At 45.6% G+C, this 27640-nt stretch overlaps 1 protein-coding gene across 1 annotated transcript in view; it reads right to left on the minus strand.

The window, feature by feature from the left end:
• Positions 1 to 4390: 4390 nt before the first annotated feature.
• The window catches only part of RAPGEFL1 (Rap guanine nucleotide exchange factor like 1), a 293670-nt gene continuing 270420 nt past the window's right edge, over positions 4391 to 27640 (minus strand). Inside the window, exon 15 of the mRNA XM_069634578.1 lies at positions 4391 to 12380. Coding sequence (XP_069490679.1) covers positions 12256 to 12380 — 125 coding nt within the window. The 3' untranslated portion in view covers positions 4391 to 12255. The remainder of the gene's footprint in view (positions 12381 to 27640) is intronic.

A 27640-nucleotide genomic window follows, 5' to 3' on the forward strand; every position in this document is an offset into this window, starting at 1 on the left:
CTCCTTTTGTGTTGAAACCAAGTGACCTTTAACTGTTGCGATTTTTTACTATACCGACTACCCTCCTTGTCAGTATCCAGAGTGCATCCCTTTACCTTCTTTGAAACTGTCTGTCCTCTGCATTCCTTTACATGGTGGGCTGTATTTCTTAGTGTGCTAGAACTGTCTGTTGTTATAATAATAAAGTGGATATTTGTATATAACCTTGACTGGACAGTCCCTTGTATCATTGGGCAATCGTTTTATTTTCCCTGTGTTGCAACTAACCAACGATCCACAACCTTTCAGATATAAGCCTGCTGTTCCGTCCACGTTACCCAAATTGGACAAGGAGGATTATAATTGACTCTTGTTTCTAATCTGTTTGGATCCCTTTTGGTGTACTAGAGGTGTGCGGCTGATTGATAGTTTAGAAACCGATATTCATCCCTCAACCACTGGTGCCCTGGAAGTTGATTAGTCACATGGTGGAGTTCCGAGGGGGCGGAGCTGGCAATTGAACACTGCTCAAAGGAAATGTTCAAAATAATAGTTAAAAAATTGTGCAATTTCTTTCATGCTGCTTCTTACCAATAAATACACTGGCAAAAAGGTGCTCACATTTTAAACCCAGCCATCTATAGTGCAATATTCCCTGGAAAACAAAATATACAAAGATGAGGCATGTGCTCGGATGACAATTTTATGTATTCTTGTGGGTAAGCGTCAAAACACTGGTAATGCTACAACCTGGGTGAAATCTGGGTAGCCAAACACTTGAGGAAGCTTGCCAGCCTCAAAAACACCCACAGGGTTCTGCGTCTGCCCTCTGAAAAAAAGCAACTGTCCACCCACATGTATCCTTTCCTTGTGCCTGGCAAAACAGCACAGGGCCACAATCAGGGAAAATAACTTCCCCAGTCTCCAGGATTACAAACTTGTCACATCCTGGGCAAATATTCACGACTCGCTTGCACTCTCATCATCTCCCCTAATCAGCCCTCCAAGTACCCTGCTTCATAAAGATGGCTTGTAAAGGGTTGCGAGGGGACTGAGAAGAGGGGTACAAAGGGACTGGGGCCTGAGAAAAGAGGTGCGTGGGGACTGGGGGCCTGAAATGACCTTTTTATGGTACACTATGTGCAATACAAGATTCAATAACATAGCATAACAGGGCACAGCAAAAAGCTTCACTCATTCTTTGTTGGGCAGTACCATGGATGGCCCATGTCACTTGGGTGACTGGTAGCAAAATTAGAACAAAGTGAACGATAGCTTTGGTGAGGCCCGTCCTCTATACTACAAGAGATTACATTATTTGCCCAGGATCACACACTATGGTTAAACAGTGAAGTCTGGGTTTTTAACTCATGCACTGTTTAAACACAAGAACACAAAAATTCCAAGCTGCATTTGGCACAAATATTTAAAGTTTGGATTTCAAGGCCAATATTAATGTCTTGTAGAGCACAGCTCTCAGGTTTCCCATGGCTATGCATGAGAATGCAGCCAGTCCTGATTTTCCCTGGAATTCTGTGACTTTTAGGTTTTCCTCAATTTCAAGAGAAAAAAACTACAGGTTCCAGAATCCAGATAGAAAAAACAGAACTTCATGGCCTTCTCACACACGGTCATTAGAAGCTTCAGAGCTCAGATAGTTTACTTATAAAATACACATATCTCATATTATAGCAACAATATAATAAGTGAATCCTTAGAAACACATGTTACAGCAAAATAATATAGTTGTTGCTTTATTTTCCACATCCTGAATGGAAAACTAGAAGGCCCACAATGCAACATATTTCAAACATGAAGGCACTACTTGGTTAAAGTTTACTTTTGTCACAAACTTCCAGCAGGCTCTTGTGCAAGATGTTAAGAGCATTTGCCTATTATAAAGCAACATGTCAGACATCATGGCAAACCTTTAAAAGGGGAGCTATATTTTAAGTGAATACCTTCTTGCTATGGTAATGAGCCCATCAGTGTTAAATAAAGGGTGTGCTGGATAAGAGAAAGGGGCATGCTGCAGGTCATTACAGGCAGTCCAGTTAGGACGCTGTGTGTGGCCTTGCATAATAAATGGCCATCAGCCTGAGCTTTGAAACTGCAGGGACTGGGACTCTTCTTGGCCTGTTGCAGCTTGGTGTGTTTTTGCACTGTGAAAGAAGCCAGGCCTGGCCGAGGAGGGTCTTCTCACACACGGTCATTAGAAGCTTCAGAGCTCAGATAGTTTACTTATAAAATACACATATCTCATATTATAGCAACAATATAATAAGTGAATCCTTAGAAACACATGTTACAGCAAAATAATATAGTTGTTGCTTTATTTTCCACATCCTGAATGGAAAACTAGAAGGCCCACAATGCAACATATTTCAAACATGAAGGCACTACTTGGTTAAAGTTTACTTTTGTCACAAACTTCCAGCAGGCTCTTGTGCAAGATGTTAAGAGCATTTGCCTATTATAAAGCAACATGTCAGACATCATGGCAAACCTTTAAAAGGGGAGCTATATTTTAAGTGAATACCTTCTTGCTATGGTAATGAGCCCATCAGTGTTAAATAAAGGGTGTGCTGGATAAGAGAAAGGGGCATGCTGCAGGTCATTACAGGCAGTCCAGTTAGGACGCTGTGTGTGGCCTTGCATAATAAATGGCCATCAGCCTGAGCTTTGAAACTGCAGGGACTGGGACTCTTCTTGGCCTGTTGCAGCTTGGTGTGTTTTTGCACTGTGAAAGAAGCCAGGCCTGGCCGAGGAGGGTCCTGCAGCGCATGCAAGGCTGGATCCACCACTAACTACAGCGCTGGAGATTCTCAGAGGCTGGTCAGCCTCTGCGCGAGGCCAAGTGCAACTGCGCATGCTGCACTTGCCCAGCACCGGCCCTGCGCCTGCCTCTAAGGCCAGGGCTGAGGCAGTCCGGGTCCGAGATCTGGGATTTCGGTCCTTTGACTAGCGCTGGGTGTACAGCAGGTTTAGGCTATGGGCCTCATTACACGTAGTGCGGTAAACCATGGTGCTATTAGCACCATGGTTCATGCCGGTAATTTACTGGTACCGCCTTGGAGGAAAGGGGAATTACCGCCCTATTCCAAGGTTGGGAAGGCGGTAATTCCGCCTTCCTCCATTGCCCTTCCCCCTTCCCATTTTTGCCCCATAGGGCTCTATGGGAATGGGGAAGGCGCTAATTACGGTACCGTAAATTGCGGTACCGTAATTAGCACCCTGGTCCCTTTGCGGGTTGGTTTTTAACGCCTGCTAAAAAGCAGGCGTTAAAGTACCAACCCGCAAAGGGACCTCGTAGTAAGGCGGTAAGGGTTTAAACCCTTACCGCACTACGTGTAATGAGGCCCTATGTCTGGTGTAAAGGGCGCCACAGGGAAGAACTGATCACAAAGGTGGGCACAAACGAGCAAGCAGCACGCCCTGGAGAACAACGCTGTCGCTATGCCAGTGAAACAGATCAGGGCACTGTGTGCGTGCTACAGAGAGCTCACCTGTAAGTTACAGTTTCCAATTCGGGGAGGGCCAGGCCAGCGCAGCCTTTTATGCTTTGAGGTTCAAGGGACTATCCGATGATTGAGTCCATTGTCACAGGAGGACAAAGACGATGATTTACACCAGTGACTGTTGACAAAGTTTACTTCCTTAGCAGAGGGGAAGTTGCGTAGCAGGTTGGACTGAACCGCACCAGCCATTGGTGGCAGAACACGACTGATTTGCATATGGCTGGTCCCCTTGTGTAATAGTACAGACAGGCTAAACACGAAGTGGAAGCTGCCCAGAGCCCCGGGTGCCAACTTTTTATTTCCCTAGGGGGAAGAAATTAGCCTCCCCCAACCCTACAAGAGAAGTGAGATCAATGCTACCCCTCCCCTCCCGCCAAAACACCACGCTTTCTTAAGAAATTGGAAAAAAGGCTTTACAATTTACAGCCAGTTATGAAGACATGAAACCTCAGCAAACACTCTACCCACTGAGCTACTTTCCCAGCTTTGTGCTTCCGAATACATCAGTTCACTTTCGAAAAGGCTCAATATCGGATGTGGGTCCCATGATACCGGCCACTATCAACAGTTAAAAGTCAATAGTGTTTCCTCTCGACCAACATCGACACTGTGCACACTCTAGATCAGGATATTAAGTCTGAAATCACAAATTGCAATCATCGCTACTGATGCCAAGCCACATTCCTGACCCAATAGCAACGCGAAGAGGCGCACTTACCTCTGCTGCCGCTGTGCACTCTGTGCCTATGCTCTGGAGGGTTAATTTTAATTAAAAGCTTTCCACTCATTTCTTTGAGTATTTTGGCTTACAGTGCAATAACCAAGGCACATACATAGCACCAATGTCCACACATACACGAACAGTGAAATACATGCGAGAGACAGGCTGCACAGAGAGGTCACCATATTTATTTACCTTTTACCTATATATACATATAAGCTTTTTTTAAGTGCTTCAGCAGCCAACCCCTCTCCCACCCACCTCCAAAACAGCAAAATAACAACAAAACCCCAACAAATGCAGATGTATTTGCCCAATAGGTAACACACATTCTAAAGAGCAAAAAAGGTTTTTGGATGTGTTGTGCCAGTGTGCATGGTCACTGCGTGCGCACCTATGTATGAATGGGGCAACTTAAGCGTTTACATGTGCATGACTGTTTTTGTGAACCTGCACGATGATGCAAGTCTGTCTTCATGTGTCAAGTTGCAAACGTGTCCTTTCTAATGTAAATTTACGAGGGGTACGCTTGTTCTGGAATATGTACCTGCATGACTTTGCATATTGTGAGCGTATGTTAATGTGTAGTGTGTGTGTGTGTGTGGACCTGCATGAAGTTGCACTTCTGTTCCCATTGTGTGCACCACATGATGCTACATGTTGCACCTGTAATGATCTGCTTTCATGTCTGTGTCCTCATGTGCATTAGGTTATACATGTCCCACATATGAACGAATTCATGTGTGTGTGTGTGTGTGTGTGTGTGGACCTGCATGCAGTTGCACTTCTGTTCCCATTGTGTGCACCACATGATGCTACATGTTGCACCTGTAATGATCTGCTTTCATGTCTGTGTCCTCATGTGCATTAGGTTAGACATGTCCCACATATGAACGAATTCATGTGTGTGTGTGTGTGTGGACCTGCATGAAGTTGCACTTCTGTTCCCATTGTGTGCACCACATGATGCTTCATGTTGCACCTGTAATGATCTGCTTTCATGTCTGTGTCCTCATGTGCATTAGGTTATACATGTCCCACATATGAACGAATTCATGTGTGTGTGTGTGTACCTGCTTGAGGCACCATGCCAGTGTGTCTATGTGCAGAGATTGCTTATCTGTTCTAATGTGTAAGAGGTAGCGTTCCTGACTATTAACCTGCATGAGATTGCACCCACACGAACTACTTGCAAGTCATGCATTTGCTTTCATGGGGTGCGCCTCAGCGTGCAGTGCATGTGCCTGCATAAGGAGGCAGGTGAGGTTTGTACCGCCATGAGCTTGCTTATATCTGCCTGAGGTTGCATGGCATGTGTATCCTGCAATGGGGTGCAGGCTGCACGAGGCTGAACGCAGTGTGTGCACATTTGCATGTTCGCCTACATGAGTTTACAGGTTATGTGCGCATATGAGCCTGCACGTCTGCTTTTGTGGTTACGTGCATGAGGTTGAATATTTATGTGTTTAACACAGCTCGCATAGCGTGCTCATGCATTCATTTCAATGTTGTGGATGTACATGCACTTCGTTGTTTGCACCTCCGTGAGGTTGAGTGTTATGTATGCACTTGAATGATGTTGCAAGTAGTGTGTTCACCTGCGTGAGACTGCATGCATCTGCATGCTTACATGAAACTGCATATCAGTATGTTTATGCACATGAGGCTGTACAGCTGAGCTTTTGTTTATGTACACAAGGAAACTTGCGTACCTTTTATGGGATTGCATGTCGCGTGTGTCTGTACCTAGACGATGCTGCATGTCTGTGGTGCCCTGCATGAGGCTGCATGTCTGTGATGCCCTGCATGAGGTTGCATGTCTACATTTCTGTTTACGTGAACCAGGAGACTTGTGTGCCTTCACGGGATTGCATGTTGTGTGCGTCTGTACCTAGACGATGCTGCATGTCTGTGATGCCCTGCATGAGGCTGCATGTCTGTGGTGCACTGCATGAGGTTGTAGGTCTACATTTCTGTTTACGTGAACCAGGAGACTTGTGTGCCTTCACGGGATTGCATGTTGTGTGCGTCTGTACCTAGACGATGCTGCATGTCTGTGGTGCACTGCATGAGGTTGCATGTCTACATTTCTGTTTACGTGAATCAGGAGACGTGTGTACCTTCACGGGATTGCATGTTGTGTGCGTCTGTACCTAGACCATGCTGCATGTCTGTGGTGCACTGCATGAGGTTGCATGTCTACATTTCTGTTTACGTGAACCAGGAGACTTGTGTGCCTTCACGGGATTGCATGTTTTGTGCGTCTGTATCTAGACCATGCTGCATGGCTGTGTTTTGATGCATGAGGCTGCATGTAGGTTGCATGTCACACACGCACCTTCAGAACATCGTATATTCTGTGCAGGGCTGGCCTTAAGGGCAGCAGCACCCTGTGCGAATTGGCGCCCCCTCCTCACCCACCGCACCCCCCTGGTTAACAGCGGGCGGGGCGGAAGGTTTTTTTAGGTTAAATTGGGCACGTTAGCACCCCATTGCCATTGAATGAGCCCGCCTGCCACGCCTTCTGCCACCACGCCAGCTCGGGGGAGCCCTTGAAAGACTTCCGGGAGCTGACGTGGTGTGGCGCTAGTGGTGCCTTTTCTTGTGAAAAGTGCCCGCGGCAGAGGGGCGCATTTAAATGCACCCCCCTGCCGTGGGCACATTTTACAGTAAAAGGCCACCTGCTGCGCCTTCTCCTACAACTCCTCCGAGCTGGCGTGGCGGGGGCAAAGGCGCCCTGGGGGCGTGGCGCCCCGGGCGGTCCCCCGGCTCGCCCCCCCCTATGGCCGGCTCTGGTCCTGTGTGCAGTAACACAAGATTGCAGGTCTTGTTCGCAAGGCTGAACAGTTGCTTTTGAGTTTATGTGCATGAAGCTGCACGTGTGTGCATTTGCGTAACGTAAGTTGCATTTCTCTCCACATGTGCATTTCTGAAAGGTTTCTCAGCTGCTTGCGTTTCTTTTGCAGCGGTTTGCAATATGATTTGATGAAGTACAGATGTGTTTTCAGCTTTTGCACTTGTATGCATTAAAGCATATTTACCTGTTTTTAAAACCCTTTTCCTTAATCTCACATTGCCTCAATGTTTCCTTCGTTGATCAGAATAAACATCACTTGCACATTATTATGGCATAAGCGGCCCAAGTGATGTCTCTGCCGTAAACAGACAACACCCTTCAGCTTGGATAAAAGGAGGGAATGGGCGTCTCCCCCCAAAATATAAATTGTAAAAAAAAAATTAAAAAAGAACTCCAAGGAACTCGCAGAATGGCAGAATATGCTTCAAAGGCCTAACAACACAAGTAGCAGTGGGGGCGCCATACAGCGCCCTAAAGGGTTTCCATCTTGTCAGCCTTCAAATATAACAAAGTTTCTATACATTCACTGTACACGTTTTAAAAAATAAAATTTACAGCCTAGAGAACATTTCCATAAAAACTATTTACATTGTCGAGAGAGGTCACTCTTAGTGCTCAGACCACAACATATGGACAGCAAGCGGCCAACGTTATGTACAATCGCCGTACAAAAATAGAAATACAAACTTCTCACGGGCACTTTCATAGCACAGATTTAGCGACGTAGTCTGATGAACACGGCGGCCAATAGGGTGCCTTCGTCCCCTTCGCGTGTCGCAACCACCAATGAAAGGCCTAGAATGATAATAGGTTGCTATAGGCGAGAGTCAGCCAGCTTCTTCTGCAACTTGAGATCAAAGTTTAGGCCAAGCAAAGACTTTAGGAAGCCATCCAGCAATCAATCCTCACCGCATTGTCTTTTCAATAATGCACCATATTGATGGGCCTCGATAGCCAAGCAGCCAATTATGTGTGTATGTGGCAGTGTCATTTTCAATGCAGCCGCTGGGTGTCGCTGGTGCTTCAGCCGACTGGACTCTGTGCTATCTGCAGGGAGCCGTACCCCGAGCTCCTGCATGCCTTCGTGTAATGGCCACCAATTTGGTAGCAACCCGTAATGTAATAGCAATGAGATCAAACCATTCCCTGGATCCAACTATAATCCTGCAATTAAGAAGACGAGAAAAAAAAACACACACACATAGCTCTGATGACGAACGAGGGATGCAAACAGGAAGAATAGGAACATACAGAAATGCAACATGCAAAATAATCTTGACTGTGGAAAGGTAGCTCTGCCTAGTAAGAGCCGTTACACACTTCCTGTTTTTTTACATCTGCCCACAGAGAGTTTACTCAGTGACCCCAGGCAGAGACTAAAGATGCCTGCATACACAGATGACTCTTATTATGTTCCACATATAATCAGTCTCCTACACAGCCGTGACTGGCCAGTGATGAGGTGAAAACATTGATTCAATTTCTTCCCGCGATTGGCCGATTCAAGTGGCTGACCTTCTGCCCTCAAGAGCGATTGGCCACTGCCACCAGGGTCCTCATTTTCCTGCACTGTCTTTTCATGCCTGTTTTTTTTCTCCAGATGCGATCTCTGCTGTCTTAAAATTGCCCATATCTGTCGCCCAAGCCCACCCTATGCCCCCTCTCATGGCGCATCCACCCCTGGCCTGCCCAATTGCTCCCCACTAGCAATTGACCTAATTTGCCCCTGGCAGTGTCAGGCCATGGCACCATTGACTCTAATTTGGAGGGCGAGTTGACTGGAAAGCACAGCTCCACAGGAGAGAGAGTGCTCATCTAGAAGGGGTTTATCACCCCAGGGTTTGGCCTACAGCTTCAACGATCCCTCACCATTGACTATGCTGCTTAGGGCTGATGGAAGCTGTAGGTGAACACATCTGTGGAGTCATGGGTTGCAGGCGCCTTTCATACGGCGCCATTGTACAAGGTACAACCAAGATTTAAATTGAAAACTTTTGGTGGCTCTATGTTTGATTGTCAGGCGCCGTCGCTGCGGAACAAACTCACACCTGAGCTTTGGCAAGTAACTTCCTTAACTGATTTTAAAAAGGGTGTCAAGACTCTTCTGTTTAATATGAAACCAGACTAGCCTCTGCACAGGGCTCGCTGTGTCTTTCCTCCCTCCCGACCTCCCTCGGATCTCTCTCCTTTTGGTTTATAGGACTACCTGTTTTCTTTTGTTTGTTTGTCAAGCGCTTTGAGGCCTATGGGTGATGTAGCGCTTTATACAAATTAAATAAATCAATCAAGCAAGGACGCAAACGCCAAACTGGAGTTTTATGCACCAGTCAGAGGCCAACTTGACTATATAAAAATCTGGTGACTTCCAAGGGCCCTTCAGAGCCAGTCCCGAGCTAGGCCAGCGCCCTACAGAGGACTTCAGCAGAGTGAGTCCCGAGGCAGGAGGGCCACAAATCTTTGGCCTGCAAATTCTCCAGCTTTATTCAAACAATTTATGTCTTTCAAAAAGTCTAGATGCTTTACACGATTTTTGTACATTTAGAAAAAAATACTTCTGAAAGTTTAATTTCGAGAATGCCCCACAGTTTCGACAACTGGCACACTTCGGGATTCCGTGTGCTTTAGGGGTCATAGGCGCTTTGCCTACAGAACTCCGTGCACTCTTCTCATGGGATTTATCAACTTTCCGTTTAAAGAATTTGTCACATGGATTTCGTTTCCAATCTGAACAATTAGGTGGATTGTAAAAGATCTTCCCAGAATTCCATTCCCGCCCTTCATCTGAGGGATATTTAATACTGCTGCCCAATTTTAGGACACAAACGCGAAAAGGCCCGTTTTAAGGTTTAATAATGACTGACTTCGATCATTTTTCCAGCTGGGCTAAAAAATGTAAGCCTCCGACTGCAGCATCTCTGCTGAATTCCAGAAGCCCTCTGCCGAGCGGCAGGTCTCTGGTCTGCTCCTGCTTTGGTGCATGACTCCATCGTGCACAGACTGCGCAGACTCACGTCAAGGCCAATAGGGTCACTGCGCAAACACAATTGTGACCAACCAGAACCGTAAGAATCAGGAACACAGAAGAGCAGAAAGAGCTTTGACATAACCCAACTTGAGGAGCGGGAGCGAATAAAAGTGGGGTTCTGCCCCCGGTCCCCTCTGCTGGGTTTTGTCACCAGAACGTATAGTCACCACACGCAAAATCCCTTCCTTTGCATACAAGCCCAATTTCATGCGGGAGATGCTAGCCCAGTCCTGGTTTTTTCTCTGCATTCTGGGAATTGAAGTCCTGAATTTACCATGGGGGAAATAAATCAAAGTCTACAAGTCGCAGAATGAAAGGTAAAAACCAGGACTGGACAAGCAGCTCCCTAAAGCAATAAGGCCATGTTGGCATTTATTTGCCAAGAGGTGCTGGAAGAGTGACGCCGATGGTGATGGCTTGGTGCTCCGGTGTCTATAGGATATGCAACACCGTAACGAACGTGAGAACAAGAGGGTTGGAGGACCTTCAACAGAAGAACAAAGCTTGAGTCTGGAGCAAACAACATTCATACAGGCAGTGAAAAGGATCAGACATTGCAAGAATATGTAAGGGCACTCTAGCACAGGGTGTCAGATTGAGGCAAGAACTCCAATTCAGAAAGGTCAGGTGGGGTTAGAGTACCAGCTCGAACCCGCGAAACCATGTGACACAGAGCCTGGCCCTTTAATGCCTCTCGGCGACAGTTAAACCCACTGTTATGGCTTAGTACTTTTAAGCCGGTTCAGCTGTGTGGCACACTGCATTCCCAGCTGGGAAGAATGTGTAGAAAAGAAAAGGCCATACAACAGTTCACTAGGACACAGGAGAAGTGGTTGGTTTGGGAGAGCAATAGTAGCGCAAAAAATACTTTAAAAAACAGGCCTCTGCCAATGCTTGAGAGCCTCTGACCACCCGTGCCCCTCTTTCCAGGACACTGTCAGTTTGGCAGGTGCAAGCTTTGGCTGCAGTCAACACTTCCAGAATGATCCAGTACTTTGTACAACGCGCAACTGTGGCAGTGAGCAAAGACACGTTTTGCTTCTGTGGCAGTAAGGTCTGTCGGGCTGTCTGAAATCGCCCGGCCCGCTGGAAACTTCGGCGTGGCCTGTTTACCACACAATACTGCTAGGGGAGCCCGAAATGTCTGCGGGCCATTCCACGCCACTTGAAGTTTTCAGAACCAAGTCTGCAGGATGTTGAACAGCAATCAGGGATTAGGGCACAACGTTTTTAGAGAGTTATGGAACATTAACACCAGACGGAGCTTGAAGGACAAGGCCTACTGTTGCCACATTTATCGCTGCATTCAGCGCCACGAGGCGCTGGAAGAGTGACGCTGATGCTGATGGCTTGGTGCTCCGGAGTCTATAGGATATGTAACACCGAAACGAACTTGAGGACAAGAGTGTAGGAGGACCTTCAACAGAACAACAACGCTTGATGTGGCGGAAACTATTGTGCCGAAATGCAGCAGTGGCTGTACAACATTTAATGCCAGAACCTTGAAGACCAATGTCTACAGCGTTGGTTAACCATCAACAGAGCAATGAGCTTGTAAACGAGCTTGATGAAGAGGAGGCCAACAGAACAACGAGCTTGAAGAAGATGGAAACTGATATGCTGAACCTCTACTGTGTCTGTGTCCACAAGACATTAACTATCAGAGTGAGCTTAAAGACCAATGTCTACGATGTTGGGAGAACCCCACACTACAAAAAGCGTGTAGGAAGTGGTCTGTACTGCTGCTGCCCAGAGCCTCGAGAGTTTATGTGGTAATTAATACCAGCATGAGTTTAAAGACCATCCTTTATGGTGTTGGCAGACCTGCGACAGTGTGAGGAGCTTCAAGACCTATTCTGCTGCCCAGAACCACCACAGCCACAGACATTGACATCCATGGGCTTACTGAAGAGCATGACGATTGCTGCCATCCTGTAGCTTTGCAGTGTTTTCCGGATAGTCAAAACCTACAGTATCTCAAAGAGCAAGGCATCAGACTCTGGCCACCCGCCACCAGCAAGAGCTTCAAGTGCAATGTCCACGCTGCAATTTCGCACCACCATCTCGCCGGTGAACCACACCAATGCCAGCAAGATCTCCTAGGCGGCTTCCGCAGCCAGCCACAAAGTCAGTCCAACTTTTAAGAGGGTTCAACCTACTGACCGCTGGGCTCCAGCTTATGTGAAAGTTCGAACAGCAGATTCTGATTGTCGATCACCTGGAACTGCCTGACGTAGGCTTTGGTCTGCAAATGATTTGGAGACGATTCAGTGTCGAGTCCTAGGAAGAGGGGAATAAAAAAAGAAAGGCAGTAAAGTGAAACAGGTGTGAAACAGTGGCTGTAATTCCAATAGTAACCAGCAAGGGGCGACCAAATACAAATATAAACCTATTGGAGAAAAAACAGTCTTCAGATATCAGTATATTTAATGAAATCATTGATAAATAATACATTCCAATCAATCATCTACCAAAGCCACATATACGTAGGGTTAACAAGATCCCAAGGTCACATTTGAAACTGATCTTTGTAAAGTACTGAAATGTATTGTCACATGCAAGAATCATATGGCTATCCTGTCCCCCTAGTCCCACGGGATGATGCGATCATACAGATATTCCCCCAACATCAAGGTAAGCCCAGCGGGGCTTCGCTGGGAAGCCCCACTTTGCTGGAAAGCCGCACAGACGGCCCATCGACCTAAGGCCCTTATCAAAGGCCCCTGTCTGAGCCTGTCCGGGTGGCCCTCAACCTTCGTGCCCCATCAAACCATGCAGTGGCTGCATGGTTCACCCTGATAGCGACTGAACTTGTCTTCTGGACGTTTCTTCCCAACTGGTTAGTTGCGTGAGTGATGGCTGATCTTTCTACTGCCTCCTCCTCTAGCACCAGAACCTTAACTGTTATCTATTTCACTTTGCCTCTCCACTTTTCTCCTCCTTTCTACTTCACTCACTGCACTTTTTCTATTTAAAAATTCGAATCTAGGTGGTTGCGTGTTTTACATCACTGCATCCATGTTGCATTGTATTATGCCCCGTTTACATTAATTCTGAGAGTGCGCCTTTTCAGCTTGCCCCCTCCTTATGCACTGCACTCACTGTGATCCTTCTGGAAAACATACCTAGGATCCCCACCTATTGCTCTGCAGCTGTGTCCTCCTCCTGATCTATTAGGCCCTCTCGAGACTGGCCAGGCTTGTGCAGTGCAGCCTCCCCCTTTTTTGTTTACTTCCCTCTTTCATCTTCAGCCACTTTGTTTCTTGTCCCTAGTATGACTTCCCTGCCACCCCCTCTCCTCACCTACTACATGTCTCATGCACTTATCACTATCAGAATCGCTTTAGACAGGTATGATGGTCTCATTGCCCTGTTCACCTTAACCCTACCCTCCCCTCTTTCCTTTATTTATGTATAGCTCTTGCATTATTGAAACGACCGTCAGGCGCGTACAATATTTATGCCATATGTTGTGAACAGCTTCTATTCCTCTTGTTCTATAGTGTACCTCCAAACACATAGCACTTGCCCATTCTGAATGTTCAAATGCCTATTAAGAATGCCAATTCTGTTTGCTTATCTACTCACCCTCCATGCGTTGGAGCGCTTTGAAACGCTTGTTTAAGTGCACTGGCGCTTTATAAATAACCAATACATAAATAAATATATCCATAATACTCATTTGTAATTTAACATAGTGTCACACGTACTAGTCCCTAAAGGTACTTGAGGCAAACACATGCTTCACACTATAGTCCATAGGGTGTACTATTTCAGGGCCAGTAGGGCAAATGAAATAGCATTTGTTAAAAAGAAATAGGCAATGCGAATAAAAAATAGGGGGTAAATCACATCCTATCTTAACCTCATTACTAAGGAAGCATTCTAACTCTCGTCATTGCCTTACTTTAATGTTTTTTTTATAGATGCTTTGAATTGTCATGACTGCAATTATCTGATCCCAGCAGTTTTAGTATTTGTTTGGTGTGCGATTGCCTGAAAGACAAAGCAGTTCCCTCATTATATAATGCTCGCATGGTAAGCGGTGCTCACAACTGAAATGCAACGCTTCACTGCACGCATGGTAAGCAGTGTTCACAATTGAAATGAAACCCACCCTGACAAGCTCGCATGTCGGGGAGGGCACAGCTAAAAACTGCACCGGAGCCTCCTGCCCGTCACCAGCACACCTTGCTGTACGCTGCCTGCACCATATGACCTTTTCGCTGACCTTGATACATTGATTTTGTTATGGAACATTTTTGATTTTTTTGTGCATATTTTTGAATGATTTGCCCGTTTCCACATTTGTCATTGTGGCCATTTCTGTAATGGCATCGTGTGTGTTATGCCACAAGCTGCCTGACTTCGTATGTTGGAAAATGTTTTTTTTTTTTTTTTACACTGTCAGTTTTTCTTTGCTTGAGAAACATGCCTTTGTCAAGCAAAACCTATTTTCTTTTCCAAGGACATTTACAGAAACGCACGGGCTTCCAGTTTAGCCTCCCAGTGAAGTGCATTGTGGCATTTCGCCCATTCCAGATGGGGTAAAACGGAAGTGCCACAATCATACACTTAAAAAAAAGTAAATGTATAGGCAATTCTGTGCTTTATTATAATTTGGCACTTTAAAAGGAAGCTTAATGACACTGAATATTGTTGAATGCCAAACGTGGGAGTGAGGGGGGTGGTGGCGGGGGAGGGGGGGAGAGGCAAGCGGGTCTTGGTGATTTACCAGGCCCGTCCAGGGGTGTGGGAAGAGAGCTTGCTGAACTGGGGAGTTTGTTTTTCCCTGGTTCTCGGGGCACAAGTTGAGGGTAAGTGTTGGGAGTGGGGTGGGGGCAGCCCTGACACCATTTTTCAGAGGGTACACACTGTCCCCCTGTTATGCTACGTTACTGAACAGAAAACACTGCTGCAAGAAGTTGCTGTAGGTCTTTTGGTTATGCAGATTTGTGATTTTAATGTTCTTTGCACCTATTTTTTGGCCAATGCACGCTAAGACATCTGTTTTCGGCCATTGCACATTAGAAGTTTCTATGCATGAGACATTTGCCGCCCGTTGATTGAAGGTGTGGCATTTGATGACTAGATTCCTCACTGCCACAGATACGACATCTGTCTAGAGGATTTTTTGATATGTGTTTATCAGGACTCTCATTGCAACAGAGACTGGGTATCTGAGCAATCAATACAAATTATGTGACAATGGGCCTCATTAGGAGTTTGGAGGTAACCAACTGCCTCCAAACCCTTACCGACTCCGCCCTGGTGAATGGAGCTATTACCGCCCCATTCCAAGGTTGGCGGGGGCGGTAATTCCCCATTCACCAGGGCCCTTCCCCATTCCCATTTGAGCCCCCATAGTGCCCAATGGGAATGGGGAAGGCGCTAATAACGGTACCGCAAATTGCGGTACCGTTATTAGCTCCAAAGTCCCTTTGCGGGTCCCGTCCTTAACGCCTGGAAAAACCAGGCATTAAGGGAGGACCCGCAAATGGAACTCATAGTAGGGCGGTAAGGGATTACCGGCACCGGTGCCCTTACCGGTGCCGGTAATCCCTTACCGCCCACCTCGTAATGAGGCCCAATGTATTATATATATTATATATATTTTTTCATTCTTTTCCTTGTTTTTTTAAATTTCAGGTTATAGTTTACCAATAATACATGGATAGACTCATTAATTGTTTGATGTACTGGTTTTCATGTCTGCTTTTGGCTTCCCTAGTTAACCACATTCGCTTCAGGATTCTGTGTTATGTTTTTTCGTGTTGATGCTAACTATACAAATTTTCTGTTCAAAACACACCCCTTCTTTATATGTACAAGTGTATACAAGAAAACAGTTTGCTTGTTTTCATTACAATCACCTTTATTTACTGTGCAGACTCTGTGTGTGTGCTTCTTGCTGGACATTGCCATAGGCTATGCACGTTTGGATAAGTTCCACTAGTAATCAAAGAGGGTTCCCCAGAATATAAATATTTTTTCTCAGAATTTGAATCTGCTTTGGTAGAACCCCCACGTAGAAGTACTTCCTTTCTTGGTTTATGCTTTGACTCAGTTGTGGAAGTCCCCGACTTAAGAGGGAAGAGTGGGGATAGGCCTTACCAGAAAAGACCGGGCCGGAGTCTAGGATGCTGTTGTGGTTAAAAAACAAACAAAAAAACAAAACCATGGCTGCATTTCATTGTCCTGTTGGATATTGATTTGGGCGGGGCACACCGTTGGTTCTTGCTTTCTTTCCACTGTAAAAAGTTCTGAAACAAACTTTCTCTTTGTTATTTTTCAACCAGTTAACACAGCGGAGCCTGTCTATCTTCTTCAGACAAAGCTTCTGGGAAAGCATCGTCCTGAGCTGTATCTTCTTGGTATGGGAGTGCAGCGGCAGAACAACAGGTACGTCAAATGAAAAACATCCAACCAGCCCAATATTTGTACCATTGATCATACCAGATAATGCCATGGTTTTTAACAGAAAGCATTGCTCCTGCTGTCCAACCTGCTCTGCTGCTCTGGATCTCCAATCATGGTTCCTAAGTCTATCTGGGCGAGAGATACTGTGCGTGGGGAGTGTAGACAGGCAGATGTAAAGGTGTTCTATATTTTCCAGCTCTTAATAATTTCATTGCTTTCGCCACTTACCACCGGGCTCCCACGTTTGTGGAAACGTCATTGACAGCAGAATGGGACAATCGCCTTGATGTGGCAGACCAGGGGGATCTGTCCCTACTGTTTATGATAGATATTTCTGCAGCCTTTGATACGGTGGGACCCCGTATTCTACTTGGTATGATCGAAGAGATCAGAAATATCTTGGCCCAAGATGTAAATGGTTTGTGTCTTTCGCCTCAGAGAGACAGCAACTGGTCAAGATGGGTGGTTTTACCGTCACCCTCCTGCCATAGGGATGTGGAGTCCCCCAGGGGTCATCACTCCATCCCCTGTTATTGAACTTCTATTTACTTCCTCTGATGGATTTTCTTAGAACACATAAGGCCAAATTCCATTCTTATGCGGACGACACACAAGTTTTCGTAAAACTAGGGAACGTGGATGAGACTTTTAAGACGGTTGAAAACTGCTTGCTCAAAGTGAGAACATGGATGATTGAGGGGAGCTGGGAGCTATTTGTCGCATGCGTCTACCATAGTAGAGCCTGGTTAGCTTGAAACCAATAGCTAGGAGCTACGTAGGGCTCATAGGACCAACTGGTGCCTTCCAAAAATGTAAATCTGACATTAACTTTGAGTATTTGAGAAAGTTATTCAAGAAGAATTAGAACGCATCTAACACACATTTAAACACTTTGGTTCATACAAAATGGACAAACCGTTAAACGAGCATAACTGGTAGTTCCTGGATCCCCTGCGTTAGCTCCTGCCTACAGGGTGATGCCTGAAACCCAGGAGCTGCTCTTAGCTCCTGCTCATCATGTCTCAATTTCAAACCCTGAGTTTGTATGGCACCAAACTATGGAATAACCTACCGCAGGAAATCTGTGCCTTTAAATCATTCTAAGAGTTCTGTAGGGCACTGAAAGCTCACCTACTCAAATAGTTGCTTAAGTGCGCTATGATAGAAATAAACAAATGGATTCAGTCCCTTAGCAGGGGAAAGTTGTAGTTGCATAACTGGTTTTGGATGGTTATTTGCTAAAAGTCGTCCACCCCGATCTCCTTGTTCCCAGTATTTCATAAACAACGCTCCCCTCTCAGACTGCCAGTCCATTTCACATTTCAAAGCCTCCTTGTCCCTGTCCATATTCAATTAGTCCCCAATACACATCACCAGCTCATACCGTTGTTGCAAACTCCTTAGCTTGCTTTCGCACTTCAGAATGCGATATCCAGTTGATCAAATTTGTCATCTCTCTTTTCAGTACCTTCTCCTCCTTTCTGTCTCTTTGCTGGTTGGGAAGTTTCAACTGTACATTGGTCAGACATTATAACAGAGGAAGTCTTGAGTTTCAGGGCACAGGAGCTTTCAAGCTGCCATTCCTTGAGCTGGCAGCTCTAGAATCATCTGCTTTGCCGAAAATCCTAGCGACTCTGTAGCAGCCATCCTGGTTCCTCACCCCTTCCTCACTCTGCTAGGGGACTTCAACATCTGGTTCGATGTCCCACATAACCCCATGACATGATCCCTTCTAGACAACCTGGATACCCTACCTCTGACACAATTAGTATCAGGGCCTACCCATCCTGCAGGCCATACACTAGACGCCATCTTCAGCTCTCCTGGACTCATCATGTCTATTCCGCCTTGCCCACTAGACTGGTTAAACCATGCAGCCATCTTCTTCACTCTCTATTTTGTAGACCGTCCATCCTCTCCGACAGCCCCTGGGCCACCTATGCATCACCACTATGGAAGAAAGTCAAAGTAACTCCAGACCTGGCAGATTCCCTCCTGGCCTACCTGACCTCCCTACTACTCCAGTCAGATCAGATCTCCATCCACCATTTTGATTGATGGCTCTCAAAAGATCTTAGTCCAGTCACACCACTCAGATCCTTCCATAACAGATAGGGCTTCTTCACCAGATGGTTCACATCATCTCTCAAATCCCAGAACCACATCCTAGAACGCAGATGGCGAGCAAGCCGTCGCCACAGAATAGAATAATGTATGCCCGGCATCTCAAAACCTACAGGGCAGAAATACGCAAGGCCAAAAAAGTCCTATCACTGGAATAGTATCAAAAATGCCCCAAACAGCTGTAGGAAACTTCAAAAGCGTATTGCTGAATTCAAGGCCCCGGTATGCACTGTTTTCGCCCCCACCGACACCCAAACCCTATGTGACTCCCTCTCAGACCACTTTCACAACATAGCCCTTGAAAGAAATCTCGCCATTGTCACTAAAATAAGCATCGCTCACACCCCACCCTTCACCATTCAGGACTGGGTTTTCAGATCCGTCATCCATCCACTCGCTCTTCTCCTCCTTCTCTCCTATCTCCCACCCTGAATTTCTAAAGCTACTATCTAGCAGCCGCTCCTCAGGATCCCCTGGAAACCCCTGTCCTCCTACTTGTCTTAAAGAATTTATATCTTCAACCTGTGCTGGCAACATTGCAAGATCCATTATTAACTCATCCCTTGCCTCACTGACCTCACAAGCAGAATTCAAGACCTTGTACATCAAACCCCTACAAAAAAAACACCCTCGAACCCCTTCTGCCGACCAACTACAGACCTATCGCAAACAACTGATTCATAGCTAAACTGGTAGACCGAACAGTCTACACCCAGCTATGCCTTTTCACAGAAACTAACCACCTCCCTGACCCCGCCCAATCAGGCTTCAGACCCATAAGAACAACTGTATCATGCCTAATCTCAATATGGGATGATCTCAAAAGAAACTCAGGCTGAGAAGGTTGCGCTGCACTAATTCTTCTCAACCCCTCAGCAGCCTTCAACACCATTGATCACTTCACCCTCATGGGCATATTCCACTCTCTCGGCATCAGGGATGCAGGTCTGAAGTGGATTTCCTCCTTCCTCTCCAACAGATCCCAAATAATACGCTTGCCTCCCTTCTGCTCGACTCCACATCCTGTTACACACAGAGTGCCACAGGGCACCTCTCCCTCCCCTGTGCTCTTTAACCTCTACCTAAGACCCTCCACGCTCTCATTTGCCATCACAGGATGTCTTGCTACAACTATGCAGATGACACCCAAATTGTCTTCAAGATCCCAAAGGGCCCTTCCTCCACGTCCCTGGACCTTGCATCATGCCTCACAGAAATCAACCACTGGATGACTGCTAACCAACTCCTTCTCAACCTTGGAAATAACGAGATCGTGATCTGCGGGAAGACACCCCCTCCACCGCCAACACAGTAAAAAATCTTGGATGCACTATGGACTCAGACCTCACACTAGCACCTCACATCAACTCAGAGACAAAATGCTGCTACCTACACTTACACATTCTCCAACGCATCTTCCCCTACCTGACCTTCCCACACAGAGTCGCAGTGATTGTGCCTATCGTCCTCTCATGCTTAGACTATGCTAACACCCTATACCCGGGGGCCCCGCATCACAACTTGGAAAGCTCCAACGGGTACAAAACACTGCAGAAAGACTCCCACCATGTCCTTCACTAGCTGCCAATCAGGCAACGATCCACCTTTCAGGCAACATGCATCACCCACCGAACACTGCACAACACAGGACCAAAATATCTGCAACACAAACTTCACCCCCTACATGGCCACTAGAAACCTGAAATCAGGCACAGCTCTCGTCGTCATCCCAGTCACAAAATCGACCAGAATAAGGGGATCTTCTTTCTCAACCCAAGCTCCCACTATATGGAACTCTATTCCATTTAGCATCTGTCGCATGAGGATCACCTTGCTTTCTGGAATTACCCTAAGGACTCCAACCTCGCCAGCACTCTTCACACACACCTACAACACACTCAGCCACCATCGCCACTGCCCTGAACGGAGACCTTTAAGCGCCCTCCCAAGAAACATCTCACCCAACAGTTCTCGGCCACAGCACTCATTCACTCCTGCAGACCCCACTACACAGCACTCTCCAGTCACCAAGGAGAGAATGAAAAGAAGCAGGTGATGGTATGATACATTGTCTTTCACTGCATTTCTTTCACACTTAAAAGTACCCTCAAGATTAGAACTTTTATCCTTGTATTACTTTGCACGCTGATAATTGCTGGCAACTATTAGGTTGGGAAAAGAAAGCTACAACCATACTCTTTCTACCCAATGTTACTATAATGATTCATATATTGTCAGGCTGATTTGTTATGTGGTTTGTGCACATGTCATGCTATCTCTATAAAACCGGGAGCTAATTTTCTTTAGCAGTGTTTTTTTAATACATTTTTACAAGCCTATGGCGACTAACTGGGTATGCATGCATATAAAAGGGATGTGCGTGATGCGGGCGGACACAGAACAGAGAGTGGCTGTTAAAGAGATATTCAATGGGCATGGGGCGGCATGGAACCAACAGCGGCAATTAGTCAAATAATGGGTAAGATTGAGGGATTAGGTTCAGAGTTGAGGACTAAGGACCAAACAAGGAGAAGATAGGAAATTAAGGTGGGGTGGTTCTGTTTAATGTGATTTACAGAGGTAAATGAACAGGGAGGGGACAGGATATAGTCAATGGAATCGGCTATTAATGTGGATTATAGCTTTCACACCCCGGCTGGGGGTGCGGCCATGAGCTTTAACATCCCGCAGCCTGAGCAAAGCTTGGCAAGAGCCCATCTCCCACCGTAGAAAAAGAAATGTGAGGGCGGTTAAGGCACAATCGTGCCTGGGAAAGGCAGATTGTGAGTGGTCAATCTGTCTTTCCCAGGTGCAAATATATTTATTTATTTGCAAATATACGTTTCCTTCCCATGGCTGTGAGCTGTTAAATCACATGTCTGTCTCACAGCTAGGGCGTGAAAGCTGTTCGCACCGTAGTATTTACCGGGGTGCGGATAGTTTTCTTTTTTTTTCTCGTCCGATGGGAGATCAGCTCTATGCGAGTCCATGTACCTTCGAAGAATTTTAATTTTTTTAAAGAATGGCCGCCGCCATTAACATGGACTGGGTCCTTTTCAGATGACAGCGGCCATGGAAAACATGTTCCAAAATGGCTGCCGGTGAATCCCAGGGTGCAAATAGCTTTCATGCCATGGATGGGGGGCCTGCATAAGCTTTAACAGCCGGCAGCTGAGGCGTGAAAGCTATATTCGCACCCAGGAAAGACAGATTGAGCAATCACTATCTGCCTTTCCCGAGTGCGATTGTGCCTTTAACGCCCACACGCTGAGTGGGGATCGGGGGGCTGCCGCCAGAGACGTTTTTATGGGAGGGCAAAAGGGGCACTTGCCCAGGGCCCCACCTTGCAGGGGGCCCCCACAAAGCTGCCTGATATGAAGAAGTAAGATTCCATTTGTCACCAGTCCTAAATAGCACACGTCAGGATATTTTATGGGGTGCTGCTGAGGGTCTAAACCCATTGCCTTACTGTTTTGACAAGTGCATTCTGTCTTGATCAATTCATCATGTTCACTGTGGTATACATAGTTTGTGTGTCCTGTACAGCACAACTCTGTAGCCTTCTTTCCTTCCTGTGGGAATTATGTTGAGCATGTGCAATAGGCAAGAGTGAAATGCATATTGATACATTGAGTACCACAATGGTTCAGAAGTTAGCTCAGTGTGTGAAGCACCCATTGCAGAGACATTATGAGGCATCTTGGATCCATCCTGACCTAGCTATTATAAGGAGAAAGTGATACTATGAGGGAAATCAATACTGAGATAAAATATATTATGATTAACAGATTAGGATGATCTGCATGTGGTGTTGAAGTTGATGCTGAGATAAACTAGTCGAATTGTTTTGTATCATATTTTATCTATGTATATATATATTGTATCTTTCTTTTATTTGTATTACTTTGATATTATGATGTTGTATATGTGTAAAGTTTATTATTTAAACTAAATCACATTAAAGATATTATTATTATTATTATTATTATTATTATTGCAGAGATATGTGTTCATATGCAAAATTAGAATATCACATTCCAGCAAGGCTGGCAGAGCCTTTCCGATGTCTGAAGTTTATAAACCTGCCTGCATATGTACTTGGTTTCGCAGACCAACATCTGCTTTTATCAGCAATGTACCTGCACCAGATAGGGGTTGCTATAAAAACATACATATAATCCGTATGTGAAGCTCTGAAATTGGTTTGTTCAGATAGGGTGTTGTAAAACCTAGGCAATCGCCTCCAACGATGGCATAAACTGTTAGTCCAAGAGGTGAATAAGTATCCAAATTCAAGACTATGGAATGAAAGCGTTCATGCTTGTATCCTGGATTTGCCAGCAGTCGATACAGTGATTCTGGTCAAATCATCTAATATATCTTACATTACTGTGCTGTCTTCTGTGAGGTCTGCCTTCTTGCATGCTGTTGGTATCGTTTAGCCCATTACTTGATCTTTCTTCTTATGTAGGCCATTTGGGTGAAGGGTTGGTAGACAGAAAAGAGCGGACCAGATGTTGCAGGCCTCAGGCAAGCATATTTTAAGGTCTGCTTGTTTGACACAAAAAACGGTTTGCTTTTTGGTAAAAGTCAAAGGTTTTATGCACGTTTATAAATGAAAATGTCACAAGCCATTGTTTTGGAAATATTTAAAGATTTAAAATACAAAAGACAAACCCAGATTAAATGTGTTAAATCACATCAATTGGGATGCTGGTACTTATATACTTCCCTTGATGATGGAGAGAATGAAGCTATAACCATTCCCATTTTGCATAACACCCTTCTATAATATTTTGTTTAACAATTGTCATGTTTGGTAATGTGATTTGTGTACTTTCCAAGTCAGTTTTTATAAAATGAGATTGTTTTAGTTCATGGTAAGAACTGGAAAAGAAAGTGTTCAAATGCAGAAATTGCAGAGTTGGCACAAATCCCAGCTTCACCCCTCCACCCCTTAACCTATATGTAATCCTGGGCATCTCATTTAATCTTGGATTGCCTAACCTCTCAATATTGCCACTCCCTAAACCTTTCAAAATTGTCAGCCCTTCCGAGTGATTTCCTTCTCATGGTATGATCTTCATAAAAGACTTATTCATGGTTTCACTGGCTATAGGGTTGCTTATAATTTAATCGTGAGCATATTTATATCGCACACCACAGGCATTTGTTCCGTTGATATCTGATGGCAAGAGTATTTGAAAACCATATCACACATATCCTAATCTCAGTCTGTCTGGATAAAGACACCTTCCTGGTAGCTTCTAATCTGCATCCACTATCCATGCTACGGTACGTGTAGCTTTCTTTTCCTTCTAATTGGTCTCCTCTATCCATGCTTGAGCACTTTTGCATTCTGTGAGGCAGCTATTGTGAGTTCTCTATCTATTATGGGCTACATGTACCTTTTACCTAGGGTCCTGCATTAATACTACCGGCTGCATACCTTCCTGGATGCTTTTGATAAACATTCTCCTGTATGTGCTAGGACAGTAACCCCTTCGTAGACTGCTAATGTTGATCTTCAAATGCTAATTGTTTATCATTCTGATTAGAGCAAGAATGAAGAGAGTAAGGGGACTTAAAGGGAGTAAACTTGTTTATTATGCTGCGAGACAGCCTATCAACCTATAGGTTGAGCGCGACAGTTGGGGGTAGGTGGGGCAGTATTCTTGATCCCTTAATTCCTTTGGCTTGGTGGAGGGGGGCCCCAAAGATGTCCATGCCCAGGGCCCCAAAAGTGCTTAAGATGGCCCTGGCTGCCACCATTGAAATAGAAAAGGGACTATATCAATTTTGGAAAAAAGATTCCATGGCCACCGTCATCCGAAAAGGGACTTTCTCCATTTTCCATGTAAATGGCAGGGGCCATTTTTAAAATCTTTTTTTGTATCCAACGGAAGATGGGCTCACGCAGAGCTGATCTCCCTTTCAATGGGGTTCGGACATTTTCTCTTTTTTTTTTCTCCGGTAGCAGGTGGTGAAGGCAAAATCCCGCCCAGGAGAGGAAGATTGTGATTAGTCAATCTGTCTTTCACGGGTGCGAATACCCCAGAACCATGAAGCGGGTGGAACCTAGTGCACAAGTGGAGTTGTACCACAGTTCAGTGAAAGAAGGGTAGAATACCGATTGTGCTGCCAGAATGCTCAGGGGTTGCGGTGGGTAGCTAGGGGGGTAGTGGTGTGGGGAGACCTGCATTGAATGAGATTGAATGGTTAGAAGAGGACAGCAGTATGGCAGTCAGCACTGTAGCAGTTTTAGGACAAGGCTAGGCTGTAAAGTGGCACACTGTGCCCCCGCTAGGGGTATGTACAATTTATACTTAATTAATCATTCAAAGGACAGGCTCTTGTGATGAATTTGCAATTTTTTCACCGAAAATGCAAAGTGTGAGTTTTTAGCGCACTTCGAATTATGAAGATGACTTTCTGTGTAATCGGGTAGCATACAAACTGAGTAGTCTGAGAGGCGTACCGTTCAACTGTTTGCCTGTTCCACATGGGACAAGCTGGTAGGCAAGGGGAGACAGTCCATGGAGGCGCGGGAGGCAGTGAAAAGAAGCAGACCTAAAACTGCCAATGTGCGCCGTATTGCGCTACTATTTCACATAGGTTTCTGCTTTGTGCATACAGCTCTCTTTTCAGTGTGGCAAGTTAAGATTTTTTAAATTGTATATTTTATTCCATTGCTTTTTTTTAACGCTCTTGGCGGAAACAACTCTTGGATCAATGCCTTGCCCACATTCGCAGCCGTCACCACCACGAACCCCTATGGAATCCGGCCTAGTTTTTACTGCTGTGAAAAGCAAGTGGTAAAACAGGGATTCAAGAATGCCCACCCGCATCCGAATGGGGTGCGGGCGGGCGCCCTGCTTCTGTCCCTGCACGGAGCGGGGATACAGTCCATGCCCTGCACAGTCGAGTAAATCAGTTCCAGAAAGCCACAGTATGGATGAAAATTATACGGAGAGCTGGTCTCCACTTATTTTTACTGCACTGCGTCATTTCCCCACCACTATGAAAACAAGGCGTTAGTTATTACTTTCTACCTTTGCCGAGAGACGACATTGTTTACCCAAAAACACCACCTGCAAATTCTGTTAACTTGAGCAATTTCTCATAAGCCAAGCCCGAGTCAGGTTTCACTTTAATAGAATTACCAAAATAGGTCCTTGATTTTTTTGCTCATGTTTCGGAGCCAAAAAAATGGCATTTGCAAAGCAGTAATGTGGCTTTCAACATAGCTGCTTGTTCCTTTTAAATGCTCCATTATAAAGTCCCTAGTTAAATACATGTAATCGGGGACAATATGCTCTAGTCCCAGGTTTTCACTTCTCCGTCCAGTGTATTCTGGGAGTTGTAGAAGAGGGCCGCTGCAGTTGGATGATGTCAACTATATTAATTGGAAATACCATGACTAAAAAATTGTGTTCCGTGTAACCTAGCAAAACCTGGCAACTGTGGAGTTTGGTAACACCTGGATACATATATATATGGACCCACACACGGTAGGGACGGTCTCCAACCTACGTTTATTTAAGACTGATGACTTTCCTGTCCCCATCATCATTTCAAGCCCCTTCCGTCCTCCCCCAAATCCTGCCTCCACATAACAAGTCTGAGGGCGACATCACACAACCCCCTCTCAAAAAGTGAATCCACGTTAACCCATTTCTTCTATGAGTCTTCCTGGTTTTATTCGGGTCCTCATGGGATGCGCTTCTCAGTGCAGTTCTGGGTTCCCTGGTGAAAGGCTTTGAGTCATGACCTCCCAGCCCTCATCAGACATTTCACTGTCACCTAGATATGAGTCTTCTGAGTCGTATCCACTCCTTCACTTGTGGGATTTGTCCACTGTCCATCTTCGACGTTCTGGCATACTTTGAAATGTGACATGGTTCGGTGATGGCTTTTCTCTCCCCGTCTCCTGCTGTAATCATCGTGCAGTTCTTGTCAGATGTTCCGGTATGAGTTTCGAGTCTTTTTCCCTGTTCTGAGATTGTCACACCATCACTTGATCTGATGTCTACATCTATGGCTCCCCTCTGGGCGTCAGCCACTCTTTTCATCTTTTGCTTTTATTCCCCATCCTTTTCCTTGGCCTGATGATCTAATTACCCCAAAATCGTTCCTCTTCATTCTTGGGGCAGCAGTGTTCGGACTCTCCGCTGTGAGAAACCTGAGGGTGTTGTCACTTCTGAACCCCTTAGATCTTCTACACAGGTGGCCAGGGAAAGGTCATCGCTATAGGATTCTGACCCTGGGGGTGGAGAAGCAAGGGAGGATCCTTGGGAACTGGAAGTGGGGTGGCCTTGGGCGAGACATGGTATCCCCCTTTCACTCATGACAACCAAGCCAACCCTTCCCCAACCTTTTTGGGCTGTTATAAACCAGCTCCCCCCATTTCTCCACCATTGACAATTGACAGTACTGGGACAAAGAAGAGGCAACTAGGAGCAATGAACACTATGCTCTTTTACCACTCTAATACTGGGAAGAGGAAGATGCCTGCTAGGAGTGGTGAAGATCAGGAATGTCCCTTTAATGGGACTCAGGCAGGACTGAATAATCATTCACACCTGCACCCTGTCAAAGGGCTGCAGGTGTATAAATGGAGCCCAACCCAGTTGCAGAGGGAATCGAGGTTTAAGGGACCAGGAGGCCAGTGGGTGCAGCAAAGGATCGTTCAGCATGGCGAGGGAGTAAGGACTCCCTGGAGTAAGTCTCGTTACGAAGTTGTCCAAGGTTTCTCCCTTTACTTGTGTAGTTGTGTGGAAAATGTGTCTTTCAGTTCATCAAAAGATGCTGTTTAGTTATGCAGTCATTCGTTTAAAATATCACATACTGCTGCTGCCACTGCCAGAGTCAGTATGTTCTTTATTCTTTCATCATCCAAATGACCCATATATTTATTTATTTATTCATTGTATATTTATAAGGCTATTATAGAACAAGAAAGTGTTTCAAAGCGCCACAGGGCACGAGGGAAGGGA

Source organism: Ambystoma mexicanum, chromosome 13 (assembly GCF_040938575.1).
Source record: "Ambystoma mexicanum isolate Mex_15411 chromosome 13, UKY_AmexF1_1, whole genome shotgun sequence".
NCBI classification, from domain to species: Eukaryota; Metazoa; Chordata; class Amphibia; order Caudata; family Ambystomatidae; genus Ambystoma; species Ambystoma mexicanum.